Source organism: Hydra vulgaris, chromosome 14 (assembly GCF_038396675.1).
Source record: "Hydra vulgaris chromosome 14, alternate assembly HydraT2T_AEP".
In the NCBI taxonomy this organism is placed as follows: Eukaryota; Metazoa; Cnidaria; class Hydrozoa; order Anthoathecata; family Hydridae; genus Hydra; species Hydra vulgaris.
In genome coordinates this window covers 2,952,025-2,973,829 of record NC_088933.1, presented here as the reverse complement: position 1 = coordinate 2,973,829, position 21,805 = coordinate 2,952,025, and the positions used below count along the sequence as shown (strand labels likewise).

Below are 21,805 nucleotides of genomic sequence, written 5' to 3'. Positions count from 1 at the left end.
AGTCATATGACTGCAATACCAGATTCCAATCAACGTTGTCTCTTAAAAGATTTTGAAATTTTTATACCAAGTTTTCATTGATCTGCCGCCTAAATATAATGAATTGAGAAGGAATACTGTTAAATAATATATTGCTAGTAACTAGAAATGTTGGGAAATGATCCGATAAGCCAGTTTTGATTATGCCTGTGTAAAGACGGTTATTAAGATGGTTATTAGTTATTATATTATCAAGAAGTGTAGAAGAGTTGTTAGTCACTCTCGTTAGCTTGTTTTTTGTCGGAATTAAATTATTTTGAAGAAGAGTGTTTATAAAATTGTTAACATTATTATTGGAAGCATGGTTTATTAGGTCAATGTTAAAATCTCCAACTAATAGGCACGACTTCGGGTTTTATGTATATTTGTTAAGAATGGTTTAAAATGAGTTTAAATTTTTTTTAAGCTACTAGATGGAGGTCTATATGTGGCATTTATAATAATTTTTTTAGTGGTTTTATTTATTAATTCAATGCATAATGACTCACAATCTATTTCATTTACACAGAGATCGTGACGCAAATTATAACTTACTGAGTTGTGAACAAAAATACATACGCCCCTACCAACACCAAAACCATGGTTGGTGAATTGATGAGTAATTAATTGGTATAAATTGGGCATTTGTTTCACCACACCTACACCAAGTTTCCGTAAGACAAATAATTTTAAAATCGTGCTTTAATTCATCCAACAAAAACCTAAGATTTTCAAAATTTTTATTTAAACTTCGAATTTTAATGTTTAAAATAGAAAAACTATTTTTATTCTTTCAAAGATATTTAAAACATTCAATGACTGTTTAGTATTGGCATTCAGACATTTTTTGATTAAAATTATTAGAGTTATCAACGTCACTGAGTACGACGTTTTCATCTAAAAATTTAATTATAAAGTTTTCCTCCATTTTAAAGTAAAGCATATACAAATAAACGCAAAATTGTTAATAAAATAGTTAGCAATATTTAAAAGAAAAGTAATAAACCCTAACTCTTACTGACACGGATTCGGAATTTCTTTCGTTTTCTTAGACATCCACTCGCGTACAATCAGCTTATCATATGATATGTATGCAAATTTTCCCAGCTGCCGCTCAATTTTTTTTTTTTTTTCTAAGATCTTTACTTATTAAGTTTGTTTCAAAGCAAAAATCTTCGTTTATGTAGATGTTTTCACCCTTTAATTTAGAAGAATTTTTTAAAATTTCTACCTTATCTTTGTAGCCTAACACCTTAATAATAATTGTGCGTGGTGTTTTTGCCTCTCAGCGTCCACTGCGATGCGCTCGTTTGATGCTCACATTTTCCACCCTTAGAGTCTCCTCAAAAAGTTTAATCACTTTTATTTCACTTTCAGGCCTCGTTTTATTTTCATTTTCTTTTTTTTTAAAGTCAATAAGCTCATCGTTTTTACGTGCTTCGGTTTTACAAAATCTTTTTTTTCAATAGACTAAATATTATTTTTGACCTTTTTTCGATGAGTTCCTCGTAAAAATTTAAACTTTCCTTCATATCAAATACATCCTTTTCCAATTGTTTAATTTTTTCCAAGCTGTCATTAATGTTTGTTTCAGCTTTTTGTTGTCGGTCGCCCGTTATTTTTGCGTTCGCACTGATGAGTTGAAGAATATTTTCTTCTTGTTGTTTTATTAGTAATACTATATCTTTTTTGTACTTTGCAAACATTTCCTTGAACTTTGTTCGAATTTCGCTAATGGTTACTGCCATATTTAATAATTGATAGCAACTTGTATTTTATACTTTAAAATTTGAATTATTAAAAAAAAAAATTTACTTCGATCAAAAAAAACACGTCTGTTCGCCGTAAAAGTAAATGCGGATTTATCGATCTATTATTTTGTGAGAGAGACCTCAAAAAATAATAGATCTCACAAATCTTAAATCACAAAATCACTTATCTCTCGCAAATCTTATCTCTCAAAAAAATGTCATCTCTCACACAAATCTCATCTACTGCGTTGAAATAGGTTAATATTTAGCCACGGCAATTGTTGAGTCGTTAAATCGTTACTCCTAAATTTATTCTTGCAATTTGTTGTATGAAATATTTTGTTTTAGACTATTTTTGAAGATTTTTTGTAGAGCGCTTCTTGAACTGACAAGTATAATCTGTATGTAAAACAAATGTAATGATCTGTTGGAATTAGCTTTCCGAAATTAATTACCATGAAAGCTTTATTTATATTAATTACCACGGAAGTTTAATTTGAGTCAAGTCCTAGTTTCATTGATGTTTTTTCTGATAAATGTTACTATTCGTGTACCTTTAACTTTCCAAAGATTTTTACTTCTAATTTTAGTTGTCACTAATTTTAAAGCTTTAGTAGTCTGGGTGCGGATTCACAACTTTTGCGTAACTCTTGCGTAGCTGAGCAAAAGTTACGAAAAACTTACGCAAACTTTACGCAAATTTTGGACTTACAAAAGTGTTGTGAATCCGCACCCAGCATTTTACATAATATTATAATATTGCAATATCATTTAAAAATTTATCAAACTTTACAAATTTACAAAATTTACCGATATCATTTTGCATGTTGTAGTTTTTTTTCTTTTGTTAGTTATTTTAGGTGCACCAATATAAAGCGCCGTAAAAAAAAACCACCAGGAAGTTCACGTCTCCTTTCCTACCAATGATGCTTATATGGCTAGAGCCGGCTTCAAACCATCGACCTTGGGGGTACCTAGGAGTGGTTAGAGTTCTGAAGCCAGAACTCTAACCACTACTCTACGGCTAATTTTAAACGACTACAGTTAAACTGTTAAAATTCTTTGCATTGTTATTAATTATATAACTAAGTAAAAAATAAGATACTCCTTAGATTTTACTTTTTTATTAGTAAAACCCGAGTAAACCAATTTGAAAATATTTGAAAACTTTTTATTTATTTGATAAGATAACGTAACTAATACTCTCAGTCAATGTATATGCACTTCCTGCATGTTCTCCCTATTTAAGTATGTCGATGTTTGTAAACTCCAATTCGATTATCTATAAATAAATTAGGGTTATGGTTTACTAGGGTAACCCGTGAATAAAAAAACAGAAAATCTGACCCAAGTTAAATATTTAATAAAATACCTGATAATTTTCTTTAAAATACTTTAAAAAGTTTTTTTTTTTTTTTTTTTGCGTTTTCGCTAACGGCTGGTCCACTGTGCCATATTGAGGAAATAGTTTATGAGCTTTTTAACATTCACTTCTTTATTATAAATAATTTTCTTATCAATAGAAAGCTTTTGTGGAATCATTTGCCCTCTTAATTTTACTTGATTTACCATATTTCACGTTTAATTTGTATTTACATGGATTTTTTGCACGTTGAATTTTTTTTTTGTTTTTGTGTGAGTTAGAACATGTTTTTTTTCTCGACTAAAAATGCCAAATTATAGTGTTTTTAAAAATAGTTTGTATGAGTTATTAAATTTTTTCCAATTTAATATAAAAATTTGTTTAATATAAAAGTCTCTTTTAGTAAATAATTTTGAAAATATATTAACAAGTTTTCATTGATCTGTGCATTAAGATTGCAGATTTTTATTTATCTGAGCCTCAGATAAATGAAAATGCAACCTTAATGCCTCAGATTCTGAGGCATTAAGATTGCAGATTTTCATTAATCTGTAGCATTAAGATTGCAGATTTTGAGGCAGAGGTTATGTTATCAGAATTAAAGAAAATTTAGATCTAATAAACTTAATACTTGTTTGATTAAAATTAAAATTGTTTAAATTGATTATAACACCTCCTCAGCAGATAGCCATTTATAGCTGTTCAGTGAGCATTGGTTATTGGCCCCAAAATGGAGGACATTTACCAATGGCGCCTATGAATGTTAAATTTCTACGAAAAGAGTGCTCATTGTTCTTAAAGCACAGAACAATAATAAGTTAGTAAATAATTTTGTTCCATCAGCCTGGAATAGTTGTTAAGAAAGTTTCACAGTTTTCTTTGCCTAGTTCATTTTATGAAGCATAACGTAATACAACATTTTATATATATATTGGCGAAAGAGGGTTAAATAGTACCCCCTAAGTAAAAAAATTAATAAAAACAAAACTAAATGTAGGAAAAAGTTTATTTTTAGATAAAAACAAGCATTGATGAAACTAAAACAAACAATTATGATTTCAAGATGTAAATATTAAAGTAAAGAGCACACTAAAATAAAAACTAAAAATAAACAAGGTGGTACTAATTACCCACAAGAAGGTTCAAATAGTACCACTAGTGAGGCTAATAAGTACCAAAGGGTATGAAGAAAAAAAAGCTCAGCACTAATAATAAGTAATAAATAAAACAATAACTGGTTCATTCTACACTTGTAAAATATATTTATTGACATAATTCACATATATAACTATCATGTGACCCATTTTGAGACTCAGATGATGAGCATGCAACATGCACCCATGCTCCTCAAATTAAACACTGGATCATATCCTCCTCAATTTCCTCATCACACATGAAGCAGTACCAACGCTGCCCTTTGTTATCTTTAGAGGTTGGGGTAATTAGTACCACAGGTACGATTTACCCCACCATCACAGGTACGATTTACCCGACTATGACTAAACATAGTTTTCTACTTCAATGTTTTAATGGGCAAAGTGAATCGGAAAAAAACTTATTTATTAATGAAGAAAATTGGATGGGCTAACACCATAAAAAAATATAAATAAGTTACGTATATCCACGCTTGCAAGGTACGACTAGTAGAACAGTGTAATTATTACATCAAATAATGTAAAAAAAGGGTAACAGACTTACCTCCTTTCTTTAACGTTTGATTCCGCCATTTTTTTGGTCAGTATACATGTTTCATCTGCTGGCTTGATTTTATCGTGATCCGCCAATTTCAACGAATCAGAAAAAGAACAATGACGCTGGTACGAATTGGACAGCGGTACTAATTACCCCTCTTTCCCCTATATATATATATATATACGAACTTTCCTATCAAACTTTTTAGCATCGATACATATATATATATATATATATATATATATATATATATATATATATATATATATATATATATATATATATATATATATATATATATATATATATATATGTATATATATATATGTATCGATGCTAAAAAGTTTGATAGGAAAGTTCGTGAGGCACTTGAAATACGGTACCACCAATGTACCTCTCTTATATATTATAAAGTATATATATATGTGTATATATATATATATATATATATATATATATATATATATATATATATATATATAATATATATATATATATATATATATATATATATATATACTCTAAATAAAACTTTGAAACATTTTTTTTTTGTCACAATGATATAAAAAAATTAAATCTTTGATTATTTTTATTATAAAAATACTATTCTTATACAAAACCTTTTATATATAAATAATATATGAAAATTTTTATATGTAAAAGGAATATCAATTAGAATAAAAAAACAATTGAACTTTAAAACCTATTAAAAAAATGTATTTGTGTTTTCATTGCTTTTTTTATGACGAAGGTCTCATTTTTCTTCTTCCCGAAACTGCGCATAAGCAAATTATAAGAAATTGAACTATGACAATTGACCCAAGAGTGACAGCAATTATTAATGCTGTTTCAGCGTTTTTAAATCCATGACTTTTAATACGAGGGTTCTTATCTGAAATTTGTTCGCTAAATTTATTTTGGTAAAACCTCTCTGTTTCTGTATCATTAAGATGCGCTAAAATAAGGAATAAACAGTTTTAAACTATGTAAAGCATTAATTGTTTTAAATAAAATTATAAAAATAAAAAAAGTAATAATAATAAACCACTAAAAAAAAATAAAAGTTTAAAGCGTAAAAGCACATGAAAAAATAAAGTAATTCGGTTTTAAGATAGAATTCGATACTTTTATTGAAGTTTAGCCTAAAAAAAAAAATTCATTCAAAAGAAAACGGCCAAATAAGCTAAATAGTAGGGGTGCACCAATGCCGATTGGTACAGGTTGATATGTCTTTATATATATTACAATTTGTAAATTTTGCTTAATAAAAAGAGTGAACATCTAATAGAATTTGTTTGTTTACATTTTTACATTTCTTGACTTTAAACTTATCTATTTAGATAGAAAAGTTTAAAACCAAGATCTGTACAGTTTAGGTCCATAGGTCATTGCTTTTCTAAATTAAAATAAAAACACTAAAAATGTAGTGAGTCCCTTGTAAAAAACTGTTCAAAAACTATTTAAAGGTTTAGTGGTTGCAGATTAGCGCAAATAATAACTCAAGCTTATACTTGCATTTTTGCTTATGAAAGAGTTATACTTTTGCTTGCAAAATAGAAACACAAATATAAAAAACCGATGTTTTCAAAACATTCGGCATCAGCCGATGGTTACCTAGACCGATCCTAATGCCGATTCATCGGCTAAATAGTCGATGCATCGACAAGCCGGTAACAATGCCACAGCACTCCCATTACTAATTAGAAACTGAATCAAGCAACAATTATCTGATTTTTATGCTAACCTATTTATTTAGGAAAAAGTATTTGATAATAAAATATTTATTGATAGCTTTTATTGATTGCTTTAATATTTAATTAAAAAAGCATCAATTTATTTCAAACGTAAACGTTAAGACAGGTTAGTGTATTTTAAAACGCATTCCAAATTTCCCATCTTAACTAAGTTTAAAAATAATATAATTATTTTTTACCATGAATGTATTCAATATCTCTAGAAGGGTCATCGTAAAAGTGGTTGCATAATGGAAATCCTTTTGGACGCTGAATTGGTATTTCAGGTGCTTCATTTATAACCATCCCCATTCCATCCAAGGCGTGAACTTCAATATGACAATGAAGAAACCATTTTCCTGGATTTGTACTTCGAAATCGTATAACCTATATAAAATCTTATAATTTAAGAATTGTGTCAAACTCGTAAAACAATTTAAAAAAACTTTATTTAAGAATAAGGTACAAAGACATTTTGTAAAGTAAAAATGTCATAAGGCACAGTTCTTGTGGTTACAATATGAGTTTTAAACGCCTTAAAAAAGAGTTAAAACGTTTTTAGACGCAGGGAAGAGTTGCATTAATTGGAACACTAATGGAAAAAATATTTATTAACCAAAGATGGTTACTACAAACTACAAAAACCTTTGTGGTTTTTTTAATAATTTGACTATAATTTGACTATAATTTGACCATTATTTGACCATTATTTGACCATAATTTTGATACTTTGAACATAATTTAAGCATAATTTGACTTAATTGATTGCACTGTTATTAGAAATAAATTCGGAATAGTAGAGTTTTTAAAAAACCCAGGAATATCTGATGTAGATCTTAACTCAATAAAGAGCTTGTTGATACGATTAACACACCCCGATTAAAAAGTTTTTTGAAGATAAAGGTACGATAGTTACTGTTAGTAAGTGCTGCTCTAGATTAAATGATAATTAAGATTAGCAACACTTTACTTAAAATTAGTTGGATAGGAGATGCAAAGCACAAACGAACTTTTAGCTGGAGAACAGAGTAAAAAACGAGTAAAATAAAAAAAACTGATTAAAAGTAATTAATATTTTAACAGTGACAATGTAAACATTCAAAAATTTAGAATAGGATTTATATTACTCGAACAAACTGAAATTCTACAAACAAAAAGTTGCATAAACGCTGTATTACCTTATTACACTATTATGATTTTTATTTTATTGATCAAATAAAGTTTTTAAGGTTTATGGTTATTACTAAGTATTTTTAAATTGCGCCGGAACTATTTATTCATTTTAAAACGGTGCACGTACATTTTTTGACTGATAACTTTCAAAATCTGTCAAAACGTAAAAAATAAGACGCTTAAAATGCAAAATATTGCCTTTATTCTTTTTATTTCTAAAGTTAATTAATTAAATTATTTTTTTTTTTTTTTCCAATTAAGGCAATCTTCTCTATTTATCACGCCTTGTGCCGATTGAGGCATGAAAACGAGTAGAAGGTAACAAAAATTAAAAAATTTTTGATTTTATAAAAAAAGTAAAAAATAAATAAAATAAAAAATTTTGCTTATTACTTATCAGTTTATCGTGAGGGTCGTTTAATCTTCTAGTGGGCTTTTTATAACTTTTTTAATAGTAAATATATATCAACATTTATTTGAAAAAATTCTTCCTTTCTTATCTAATCCCCCAAATACAATCTTAAATATACAAAGAAACATAAATTAAAGATAAAAAACTGAAACATCGTACCGCATATCCACCTGTTGGAATAATAATTGTGTCCTTCAACGGTGGATTTTTTAAATTAAGTCCAGGAACATTTCCATTTTCCCAAGAAGGATCTTGCCACTGAGCACTAAAAAACAATATATGCGGTCTAAATATTTATATACAGAAAAATTTAAAACCAAGCCTAATTAAATTAAAACTTAAATTTATTTAAGTTTTAATTTAATTAGTTTTTTTTCTTCCACAAACTTATTTTTCCGTACAAAATCGTAGTAAATAAACTTTTCTTAGTATAATTGTATGCAATAATAAATTAAACTATGTGTATATATATTTATATGATATACTAAAAAGTAAAACCTATTGCAAAAGTTCAGTCCACCATTACAATCAATATGAGGCGAAGGAGACAACAGCTTTCCAGTGACATTATCTGATGTTGAATATTCCATTTTCATAACATGGAAACTATGACCATGTAAATGTATTGGATGAGCCCATCCAGCACCAACGCCCATGTTAAGCCACACCATTTGTATTGTCTTGTTAAACGGCAACGTAATTTGAAAATGACAGTAGCAAATCTTGTCGTCTCCGCAGTCATGATTGGCACAATCATAATCTTTTATTTGACCTACCTGTAAACAATACACCTGTTAATAAGCAATACACCTGTGGTTTAAACAATTTATTAAATATTGTACTTAAACAAGTTAGTTCTTTTTAATCGTTTCATGATTTGATAAAAACAATTAACTAAAATAAATTTTTAATAGTCTAATCAAAACCCTATGTTAACTTTAAGCTTATTTATTGTAAATATTAAAAAATATTAAAATATTTTAAACACAAATCCAAACTATACAAACTAAGACTGTTGGATATTTGATACAAAAATTTATTTAAATTTTGATTTACTGATTTATTACTTTTCTTATAAGTTTGTTATCTTATATATATTAATTATTTATGAGCTAAACATATTTTTATCTTTAACTTAATAATAACAACAATTAAACTATTATATTATGTATTACTAAATCAAGAGTTTTTATTTTATTGAATAAAGTTTCTTAATTCAGAAAGACTAAATAAAAAGGAAAGGGAACTTTTAAATAACATGTATTTTTTAGGGCTCCGATTTCCGTGAATTGTTGAAAAAAAACTCTCATTTTATGTTTTCTACAAGGCACAATTAAGTTTGAAAGAAAATATTTAGACGTTGCTGTCCGAAATATTTACCCGTTGTTGCTCCTATGGATTTAGTTTTTTAGTTTGCAAAAACCGTGAAATGAGGTGAGTAAGGATTTTTTTTTTTGATTTTTCTGATATTACTGAGTGATCTGTTGATTGATTTACTAACTATGGACATACATACTACTCTATAAAACTACTCTATTCTACTCTATGAAAATATTTGATAGTTAAAATTATTGGCTGAGCTTTTTTTTTTTTATTTTCTGTCTGTCCCTATTGACCACGCAAATGGGGTGAATTGAGGCATCAACTGTTTCAGGTTTATGTCTCGATTCAGCCTTTAATAGTTATAATAGAGACAATGATAAAAATTTAAGGTGGACTGGTAACTACTAACATTAACCAGGATGCATAAAAGATACACAATTGGGCAAAACCTTTCTTTATTGCAAAACAACAAAGTATTACTACTAATAATAATAAGTTTTTATTACTACTGTTAACAAAAGGTGCAGTTCTGAATTTCAAACTTACAGATCTTTGTATAGTACGATTAAGTAAAACATAAATGAGATACAGAGGCAAATAATAAATGAAGAACAGAGGCACATAACAAATAAGCCACAATGATATATAATAAACACAAATTAACAATAAAAAATTGTCATTCAAATTCAATTGTAAAAGAAAAATGAGCACCGTATATTTAATACATAACTTTTTCAAATGAAACTAAAACAAAATTAAAATGCAGTATATTTTTAATACTATAACAAATTTTAATTGCAAAAAATTTACTTTGTTGCAACATTTTAGAGGTTTATTTCCTGCTTTTCTGTCAACAAAGTCATTTATGAGACTTTCAAAGTCAGTATCATTATTCAGTTTCAGCTCGATGGATGAGTAGGTTTCTTAAACGCAGGGTACTCACTGAAGATCAAAGATAACTTTTTTTTTGTTTTTTGTTTTAAACATCTCTTAAAACTAGCCACTCTAACAGCAACTGCAAGAAAAAACTCGTGGTCGTATAACTATATTAGGAACTGAGTTTTCAAGACTGTAATTTAGAATGAACAGCAAAAGTTTAAGTAGACCAACATTCATCCATATTTTTGTTTTGTCTTATGATACAACAACAAAAATAAAACTTTTAGGTCTTTTCCTTTTAAGGAGGAATTCTTCTTTATTAATGTAATCACGGTCATGACCCAGAAATTAAAATTCGTATTTATCATTCAACAGATTTGATGGAGTATTAATGGCATACTTTTTAGCAAGAACATCAAGCTGTTGAAATCTTGAAACAAATGCTTAGATCACTCTGTCAAGAAACAAAAAAATTTCTTTTCTCAGCTTATTTTCACATGACAATACAGCATTATGCAGTTCTTACCCTTCTACCTGTCTACAATGACAATAAATGATTGTGCCCAGATTATACAAATTTTATTTGCACAAACGACTGCTTTATTTACTAATTGATCCCTGTTCTCTGTTAAAAATAATTTTAAAGCTTCTAGTTTGATATCGCATTGCTTTATGTTAAATCCTTTTGTTTGGAGGTGGTTATCATTTTTTTCCAAAGGACCAACTCCCACAACCTAAGAAAGCTCAAAAACGATCGCAATGCTACTAAATTAACCCACGCATTTGATTTAGATGAGCTGTTTTCCTATACACAAGTTAATTGCTCCACAGTTTTTAAGGTTTTTAAGTATTCTTTTTTCACAACACTAAACTTTTTTCACTTTTAATTCACGTTTTTTACTGAGTTTGTGGCACACTAGTTACAACTTTCTAGTTACAGATTTTTTTGTTTTAAAATTTAAAAAATAATAGTTAAGTGGAAACTAAACAAATTTTATATACTTATACCTGATTATCTTGAAACAATGAGTTAATACCAGGAAATTCAAACTTTCTTCCGTTAACTGAACCCGGCGTGACCTTTTCTCCAGGAAAGGCGAAATTCAAAAAGTATTCTTCGGAGTCATCTTCCCAAGGAGGTGGTGGTTCCTTAAAGTTCGTACTGATCATTTCAGAAACTCGATGACATACTATGTTTTCACTGGCAGGAAAGTAAAGAAATGGGCAATTTAAAACTTCGCACATGTCTGTTGTTGTACAAAGTTTTCTTTTTGTTATCGGTTCATCATCGCGTGACCCTTTGTAGTGTAGAATTGCTTCAAAAGCATGATCTATAACTCCAATCTAAAAGGTGCGAATGTTAATAATAAATACATATATAAAATACATAACAGATGCACAATCCATAAAAAAATAGTATGCGAAATATGTAATTCTTTATTAATTTGGTTGGCGATATATATATATATATATATATATATATATATATATATATATATATATATATATATATGTATATATATATATATATATATATATATATATATATATATATATATTAATTCCATGTAATTAGTTTGGTCTTCTTAAATTAAGTTGTTTTAATCAATAAATCAAATATTTTTTTCAATTACAGGTATTCACATGTTTCAATGTTGTAGGTATTTGTTTTGAGTTAACATCAGGCTGATATGTTTACCAGCTCGTTCGTCCTACATACTTCAACCAATAGATGTAGGTGCATATTGTCACTTAAAACAAGTTAGGCGCAAATTACTTACAGAATTTTATACAGCTAAAAATTTCAACAACTTAACAAAAGAAAGTTTCAGTCAACTGCAAGCGAAACTTTTTAGTTCTGGTGACGCATTTACACGTATTCAAATTTAAAATTTGCACAACAAAAACACACAAAAAATAACCTAAAAGAGTCAACATTCTTAGAGTTGAAGGCCAGTATCATCTGTGTACATCTGAGGTGTTTGAGAAACTAAAGCAAGATGAGACTTCAGTGAAGCTTTGGATGAAATTCAGCAAGTGCAACATTCAAAAAACCGAGACAAGACGAAGACTTCAAGAGGTGCAAAATGTGTCGCAGAATTTGGGAAGAAGGATTGCTAACTCAAAACAACCTTTGTTACCAATGTGGATCTTTTACTTGCATAAAAAAATCCTGCGGACCTGCGTCTGGCCTACTTAAATTTATTTAAATAATAATTAGTTTTTTCTTATATTTGATTAAAATAGTTTTTTTTTGTAAACTTAACTTCTAATATGATTAGTTTTCATTTTATTTTTAAATAATTTTATTTTTAATTAATTTAACTTGATTTTCTTAATATCTTAAAGAATTTTTATTAAAATTGAACTAGTTTCACTTTTCCCCAATTTTATGGGGATAAGTAAACGTTTTTTTTTCGTCATAAAAATATATATTTTTTTAAATTTTTATGTATTTATTATAACGAAAAAAATTCTCTAAAAAACAAAAAGCAAAAAAAAAGTTGAACTTAAAGCTAAACCGCTTACTCTTACCCCACTTTACTCCTATGTTTATTTAATAAGAGATATAACGATAAATTTTGTTGGTCCTACACATTAGATTTTCCTATACATTAGATACATAGACTTTAAAATTATAGATTTAAAGACTTTAAACTCAAAACCTTATAATTTAAAACTTAAGAATTTTTGACTTTAAGACGTTTCACTTTAAAACTAATTTACTTTAGGTTTTAAAATTTTAGACTGTTTAACCCTTAACACATTCGCTGCCAACTACGAGTATACTCGTAGTAAGTTGGCGTCATTTATTTGCCAACTACGAGTAAACTCGTAGTTAGCGGGACATTGATATTTGTCAACTATATTATAATATTTTATCAAATTTTATTTTAATTCTTAAGTGGGGGTTTGATGGCAGTTCCGGTCATAGCGAATATAAACAGAGATTTGCCGATGGAAGAAACTCAGATGCAAATGTTTTTCTGACTTCACTTGTACCATTACAACTTTTGTGTACAAATTCAGTTTTAGGTCAAGATATTATTATATGGAAAAATAGGACACCCTCATCTACTCGATTTTGCCGACCTATAAGACTTCAATTTCTTCACGAAAATGTCCATACAAGCATTAATGAAAAAGACTATATTGAAGATAAAATTAAATCACTGGTTCCTCTCATCATTGTTCAATATGAAATAGAAATTAAAATACATTATAAATTGGTTATGACAATGATTGACGGAAAAGTTTGCAATGCAATAACATTGACGAAATCAACAATGCGGTGTTATTTGTGTTCTGCTACTTCGAGTCAATTCAATAATATCAATTTCGTTAAAGAAATAAAAGTTGACGAATCAAAATTGGAATACGGTTTATCAACGTTGCACGCATGGATTCGCTTTTTTGAATGTTTTTTGCATCTTGGGTATAAACTTGGAATAAAAAAATGGCAAGCACGTTCTGACATTGAAAAAAGTATAATATTACAACAAAAATTGTTAATCCAGAATGCTTTTAAGCTGCAGCTAGGGTTAATAGTTGATCGACCGAAACCAGGATGCGGTAATACAAATGACGGAAATACAGCTCGAAGATTTTTTAAAAACTCACAAGTGTCTGCTGATATTCTAGGATTGGATTTAGAACTAATAAATCGGTTTCATGTAATTTTACAGGTATTATCTAGTGGCTTTCCTATAGACGCAGACAAACTCGATAACTATTCTACCGAAACTGCACTACTTTTTGTTGAAAAGTATCCTTGGTATAACATGCCTACAACAGTACACAAAGTACTTATTCATGGAGCCTTAATAACAAAAACAGTAATACTACCCATAGGACAACTATCTGAGGATGCACAGGAATCGAGAAACAAAGACTTAAAAAAATATCGCGAAGATTTCTCCAGGAAAAATTCCAGAAAAAATACAATGCATGACGTTTTTTGCAGACTTCTGGTTTCGTCAGATCCTGCAATATCTTCACTTCTAAAATCTCATACAAAAGTTAGCAGATCTTTGTCTTCTCAAGCTTTACAAATGTTATTACCTCCGGAGATTAACGAAAACTCTGAAACTCATTCGTCTGTGATTGAGTTTATCAACAATATTTCAACAATAAATGATTCAGATGACAGTGGTGATTTATTTTAAAGTAATATAAATGAAACAATTATGATAAATGATGCAAATAAAAGTTTTCCTTGTTTTCCTTGAACAAATAAATAAGTAGAATAAATAATGAATTTTTCAATTTATTTTTTTTAACATTGCGGCATAATAATACAGTCATAATACATCATATATCGGTATTATATATAATGTTTATATATGTAATGTAAATAATACATTAGTCTATTGAACTTAAATGTCGAATTAGAACTAATTGGTTAAACACGAAAGCCCAAAGGCATTTTTAACGATTAATGTTTTTAAAACACCGCCATTTTGGATCTACCATTATTGAATTTTGGTACACTTATGTCAAATTTAAAGTTGGGGATTCAAAAAAATGCTTTACAGAAAATTTCCATTAATTATAATCATTTTTTGACTTTTGGCCAGGTTTTTTGAAATTCCGCCCACTGTGCGGCGTCATGAGTTTGCCAACTACGAGTAAACTCGTAGTTTTACTAACTTATTTCAAGTAATATTTGTGCATGACTGGCTTTGTCTATTCACTTTTTTGTTTTCTTAGCTTCACATTTGGTTTCAGAAAATATTACATTCAAGTTTTTATTTTAAAAATCCAAGAAACCTAATTTAAATGCGGATAAAGACAATAATAGCTTAAAACAAATAAAAGTAAAATATTGATAATGCTTTAATTTAATTTCATGAAAATTAAAGTGTAAACCTATTCTTTTGAATGATACATTCTGAAACATTCGCCAATACATAACGGAGGTCTATTTTCACAAACAGCACATTCATATTGTGTTTCTTTACGTTTTATTTTAGAGCAGACTCGACATGGTTTTGTTGGGAATTTTTTCTTTTCATTTGGTGGTATTGAAGACAAGAGGCACAATTTCAACATTTCAATGGCACAACTAATTCTCTAAACTTAAGCAAGGAAATTGTTTTATCTTGTCCATATTTGCTGTTTAGACAGTAAGCATTAAACAAAAAAGTATCAAAGAGATGAAGTGCTACTTTTTTATACCATTTAATTGTCTTTCTTAGGCAATCATAATATGATACCATTTGTTCCGCCCTATCTACTCCTGACATACATCGATTGGAATCTTTAATAATATTGGATTTCATTTTCTTCTCTCCTCTTCTGTTTGTCACTTCAATCATTTGCAACGAATGCAAGTTGCTGATCATTAGCACGTCTCTTTTGTCTTTCCATTTAGCAACCACTACACCCTCTCTGCTACTGCTTATAACGTCTCCCTGTTTCAGTTTTGCTTTTGTACATTCTCTTTGATTTGACTTTTGGTCAGTTCTTAAAGTACCACAAATGTATGTTTTTTGATTTATCATGTGCTTTGTTAACTTAAAGGAATTGTAAAAGTTATCGGTGTACAGGTGATAATCTTTTCCCAGAAATTTTTCATTAAGTCTAAAACAATAGCTCTTTTTTGACCCAATAAATGTTTACTGAGAGTTGTCTCGCCAGAGTAGATTTTTACTTTTAGTACAATACCATCTGATTCGCAAAGCTCATAGAACTTGGTACCATACTCATGTCTTTTATTTTTCGCATACTGCCTGAATACAAGATGTCCCTTCCAAAGCATCATTGACTCATCGATTGATATATTTTTATTAAGACAGTAGATGTTATTCATTGTATTATTGAAGTGACCGAGAAGTCCAATAATTTTACACAAGCGTCCACTACCTCTATCTTCATTGTTAATAAAATGGCAAAACTGTAACATTAGTTGAAATTTGTTTTGTGGCATTATTTTAGAAAATAAGGGAATCTATAGAGACTGTTCTTAGACCAGTAGTATTCTAAAGATGGCATTTTGACATACCCCATATGAAGAAGAACTCCAAGGAACTGCCGCATATATTCTAAATTTATTGGTTTCCAATCTTTAAAACGTGAGCTTCTTCTGAGGGGACGCTGCTTATTTATTTCTTGCGTTGCTTAGCAATTAGTTTCAACTACCATAGTATTTATAAGCTCTTCTGTAACAAAAAGTCTAAAGAAATCTAATGGTTTCTTGCTCTCCATGTTTATCTTCAAACCAGGATCGGCAGTAAATTGAATTTGTCTTACAATATTCGGCTCATCTTTCCATTGGTTTGAATTTCTAGATGGATTTGTTTCAGAAATTGTTTTTTCAGGCAAAATATTACTTATAAGATCTATCTGTTAAGCTTTGTTTTGATTTTGTCTATAAGCAAGACCACTCGTTGTTCTAGCATTTTTTGGCGGCATTAAAAAATCTTCTGCAGTGGCTGCTAGATGAACGTCTGTAAACTGATTGCCATCACTTTATTCAGAGTGATTATCTTCATAACCTGATTCTAATACAATCAAGCTCGAAAACGTAGTAGTATATGCGAAAAATGAATCTGAATCTTCAATATCATTATCTTCACTATCCTCACAATCTTCCATAATCATATGTGCCGATCCAATTGTGTAATATCTGTGTTGAGCTAATATGAGATAGATAAATTTATAAATTATCTATTTATAAAAAAGAAACTACTTATCTATAAAACACATTAATTAGTATACCGCGTTAAAAAATTCGAAGTGCGCACTAAAATGTTTTTTAATACATTAAAAAACATTTTGATAACGTTGTGAAATGAAATTTTTTTCACATTTTTAATAACATGCGGTATAATGTAGTTATCAAATATATTTTAGCTTGTAGTCTAAAAATATAAATTACCTTTTTACTCATGATAACTCCCAATGTGCATGTGGATGTGCAAAAAATGTGAAACACTATTTATAATAATATTGCATCAAATAAGCTACATTACTATACCTTTTCAAGATGTAATTGAGAACTTGAAAGTTGTAATTAAGAAAAGTAAGATGCAATTGAGAAATACAGCATGTAATTTAGAAGTCAAAGTATGTAATTAAGAAACACAAAATGTAATTAAGAAATTTTAAAATGTAATTCAGAAACTTAACATGTAAATAAGAAATCGCAATATGTAATTGAAAAAATAAAAGTTCTTATTAAGAAATCGTAATATGGAAATGAGAATACATTATTTGTAATTGCAAATTCACAATGTAAGCTTAAAGGTCATAATAAAATCTTCTTGTACATGCATTTTAATAAGTTAATAATATCAAATTTAGCATTTGTATGCACTAGCAATACAGTAATACAGTAATGGAATTGAAAGGTCATTGTGTTATTTGTCAATACACTATAAACAGAAAGTCTGTTATTAAGATGAATTGGTGCATTTATTTAACTAAATTTGTTTACATCCACGTTTGGAACAACCAGAACCACCTTGTCGAATTTTAGACGTAAAATACAAACAACCGAATAAGTTGAAAGAAAACATTATGTTTTATCTTCATTGAATGAGTTATTGAAAATGCTGAGCGAAATGACGACCCAATCGTCATTTTGCGACTCTGGCGCAAACTTTAGGTGTCAAATATAAGACAGCATACAATTGGATCTTTAGCAGAAATTTAAATTTCCTTGGAAGATATGGAGTTACCGCCAACGACAAATCCCTTTTTCATCACTTTTTTATTTTATTGATAATATATTATTATTTATTGAAAACCAACCCTTGGCCAAATTAGGGGTCAAACCTAATATTACAAGGTAAACTAAAGTAACAAAATTAAAAATACAAATAACTTCTTTCTGATAATCTATATTATAAACATTTCTCAATTACAACTTTTATCTTCTCAATTACATCTTACGATTTCTTATTCACAACTTTCATGTTCTAAATTAAATCTTACATTTCTCAATCACATCTTCCATGTTCTAAATTACATCGTACGTTTCTTAATTACAACTTTCAAGTTCTCAATTTCATCTTGATAAGGTGTAGTCACCGCAATGAGTTATACTCATTACGGTGTTACGAGTAAACTCGTACTTCGGCACTGGAGAAAAAATTTCTTCTCTATAGCCAAAGTAGGAGTATAGGGTAGGGTGGGGCAAGAAGTCTTTTTGCTTATGTGAGAGTATCATAGGACGGTAATGTTTTATCCCTCTATAATACTATTCATAAAGTTAAAACAAAATCGTGGAATAAAAAATGTTTTTAATATTGCTGGTAGGTGAGGTTTAAATTGGTTTATTACTTTTTGGAGTATTTTGTTAGTAAGTTGCTTCTAATTTTGAATGTTTATTGGAATGGCAATACTTATGCGATTAAGGTAAGAAATGTACTGTTTTATAGAGAATTTATCCCACAATAATATATAGTCAAGAAATTTTATAACTCAGCAATAAAATTAATTTTATTTGTATTAAACTTGCACTCACTACAGATGAGGCAAGATGTCCTCGGTTACGTGGGGTAAGATGCCCTCAAAGGGCTTCTTGCGTCGTAGTTTTACGGAATTTCTACCATTTTTAAAGTGTGTTTAGGACATAAAAACGTTTACTAATTTAGTTTTTGACATGGCTATCTAGAAATACAGGCCTTGACAACGCGCCGAATTTTTTTTTGACTGGAGGCCGAGTGAAGCGCTAATAAATAGAGTGGATGTGGACAAGAAAAGCAAATTAAGTATATTATTAATTAGATCTAGGAGTCTTATAAGTAAAATTATACAATAAAGTTCTAAGGTTAATAAAATATAATAAAGTTATAACATAACATATTAAAATTTAAATAGACTGAATATCATGACAGTTTTATAACTTTTTGTCTTGACTCCTTGGAGCATCTTGGAGATTTAATAATTGCTAAATTTTTTAGAAATATGTTTGCTAAAGTGCGGCAGTGTCTTTCATCAATACCAAATTGAAACTTTTCCGATACAGATAAAAATTGTTTCATCAAAAATGATTGACAAAATTCTTCTGATAACTGCTCAAACAAAATAAAACAAAAAATGCACCACTGAACAATGTTATCAAAGGGAATAACAAGACCACCTCTATTCAGGTCATCAATATAGGCACCGCATTTTATATAATAAAATTTTGTATCAGTATAATCATAGCCATTTTTTCTTTGAACGTAACCAGCGATATATACAATTGAAAGCAATGATTCTGCTTGAACTTTATCTTCTAATTCTGGTAAGTTATCAAAAATCTCACATTCCTGCTCATTTAAACGTCGAAAACAATTATTACAGGAATGACCATTAAAACAATCATCAAAACACTGCATTTCTAATTGGAGAGAAAGTTTTGCATGTTGGATTCTAACTTTTTCTATGACAGACTGAGCAGTAATAAAATAGGTTCCTCCAGAACCCTGCCTAAGCTTGCTGAAAGCTTTCTCCAATGGATCGGTTGTGAACCACCCCAGGATAACATAGTCATTTCCACAATCCAAAAGATACCTTGCCATGTTAACTAAGCCCCTACATACATGAGAAATAGATTTAGAAGTATCTTTTGAAAGCTGCTTAACACGTTTAGGGCCTGACTTTTTCATTCTTTCAACCATATCTGCTACATCCAATAAGAATAACAGACTTTTATCTGTGTGTGATCTTATAACTGCACGGTCCTCATCTTTATAACGAATATCTGCTCCAACACCTTTCACATTACAAATTTTCCAAAACTTCACAAATATAGAAATAAACTTGATGGTGCCAATAACATCATTCTTTTTAATGGATGGATGATTTTTTAATGCTGCAATTGTTTCATCACAGAAAACTCGCAAACAAGTACTAACTTTCTGCCTCTCAATTGGTTTTGGTGAGATGGAAATACCATTCAATTTGCTAAGCTTTAAAAGATTGCCAGACTCTAACTCATAAAGATTCTTTAAATCAGCCCATTTTGCTATATGTTTATTACCATCAAACTCAAAAACTAATTCTCCGTTTTCTTCAGTTAACCAATTATTACGAACACACTTCATAACATGAACAAAATCAAATAACAAAAATGTGTGCTCGTCATCTCCGCACCAAGGTTTTCCTTCAATTTTATTCATAATTTTGAAAAACCTTTGATTTACTCTATTTCCATCAGCAATAACCGATAACAATTTTGCATTGGGTTGATTGTTAATCATTTCAATAATTGGTTTGCACTGATTTAAAAGAAAATCAGAATCTAAGCAACTGATTGGAATCATTTTCATAAGAAACTCTGGTCCACCAAATAAACATTTTACCATTATAGCCAACATAGTTTTGGCAAGGACACCGGGTTGATCAGCAGAATACCCAAACAATGTACCTCCATGATAAGTTAATATAGATTTGATATAAACTTCATCAACCAACAATACACATTTACGCTGTGTATCTTCAATACTCATCAAAACATTTTTTAAAAATTCCATACTATCTTGTGATCCAACTTTTGAAGTGATTCTTGTCAAAGTTCTAATACTTGGTAATTTATAGTCATTGGAAATACGACTGTACAGTGACCTGGATATTGCAAAATATTCAAATGCTCTAGTAATTATATCAGCAGAGTAAGTAAATTCACCAATTTTCTTTTGAGACATACACTCCATATGTCCGAGTAATATTTTTTTTTTATGGCAAATATCTTCGTTTTTTAAGTATCGAATAATCTCATCGAAGACAGACCAATACTTACAATAAGATGATGACTTACTTGATAGAAGAATAGGAATACTGCAAGATGATCCAAGGTGAAACGAAGTCAATGTTAAATCCCTATTAATAATAACCAAAAACTTTGCAATACCACATATAAATTCTTTTGACTGAACGTAAACAACATCATTATTATCATTTATGTTGTATACAATAAGATCATTATTCTGCAAAAGTCTCTCCTTGATGTTATCAAATCGAAAAAGATCATATTCTCTAAAACTATCTAGTTCATCTGATGTTGTATTTCTTATAGTGAATGATGAAAGTTTTGTTGGTCTGGGTTTAGAAGGAGGTAAACTAAGACAGCTAGATGGTATGTTAGGAAAGACAGTCGGTGGTTCTGTAGGACGCTCTTTTGCACGATATGATGTAAATGATTTGCAATCTACAGGCCAGTGAAAACGACACACAACAGTGTACTTGTTAACAACCAGATTTTTCCTAGGAATAGCTTTTATCCATTTGTCTTTTTCGTATTCATCGCTAGGAAATCGATAAGTGGACACCTTTGTAGTTGATGACGCATAACCACTATTACAACATGGTACACAACATTTTCGAGGCATATTTGATAATTCTTTATTGATAAATATATTGAAATATATTGCACTTCTCATTAACATTTATCTAAAAGTGCGAAGTTTTCAATTAAAAAACGTAAGTTAGATTAGAAAACGGTACAAAGTCGCTAAAAATTTGTGTTTAC

At 29.1% G+C, this 21,805-nt stretch overlaps 1 protein-coding gene across 1 annotated transcript in view; it reads right to left on the bottom strand.

The window, feature by feature from the left end:
* Positions 1-5,402: 5,402 nt before the first annotated feature.
* Positions 5,403-21,805, bottom strand: part of LOC100211568 (uncharacterized) — a 42,196-nt gene continuing 25,793 nt past the window's right edge. Inside the window, exons 6-10 of the mRNA XM_065817613.1 lie at positions 11,353-11,688; positions 8,641-8,918; positions 8,302-8,407; positions 6,758-6,944; positions 5,403-5,779 (exon numbers count right to left, since the gene is read on the bottom strand). Of these exons, the coding sequence (XP_065673685.1) occupies positions 5,565-5,779; positions 6,758-6,944; positions 8,302-8,407; positions 8,641-8,918; positions 11,353-11,688 (1,122 nt within the window). The 3' untranslated portion in view covers positions 5,403-5,564. The remainder of the gene's footprint in view (positions 5,780-6,757; positions 6,945-8,301; positions 8,408-8,640; positions 8,919-11,352; positions 11,689-21,805) is intronic.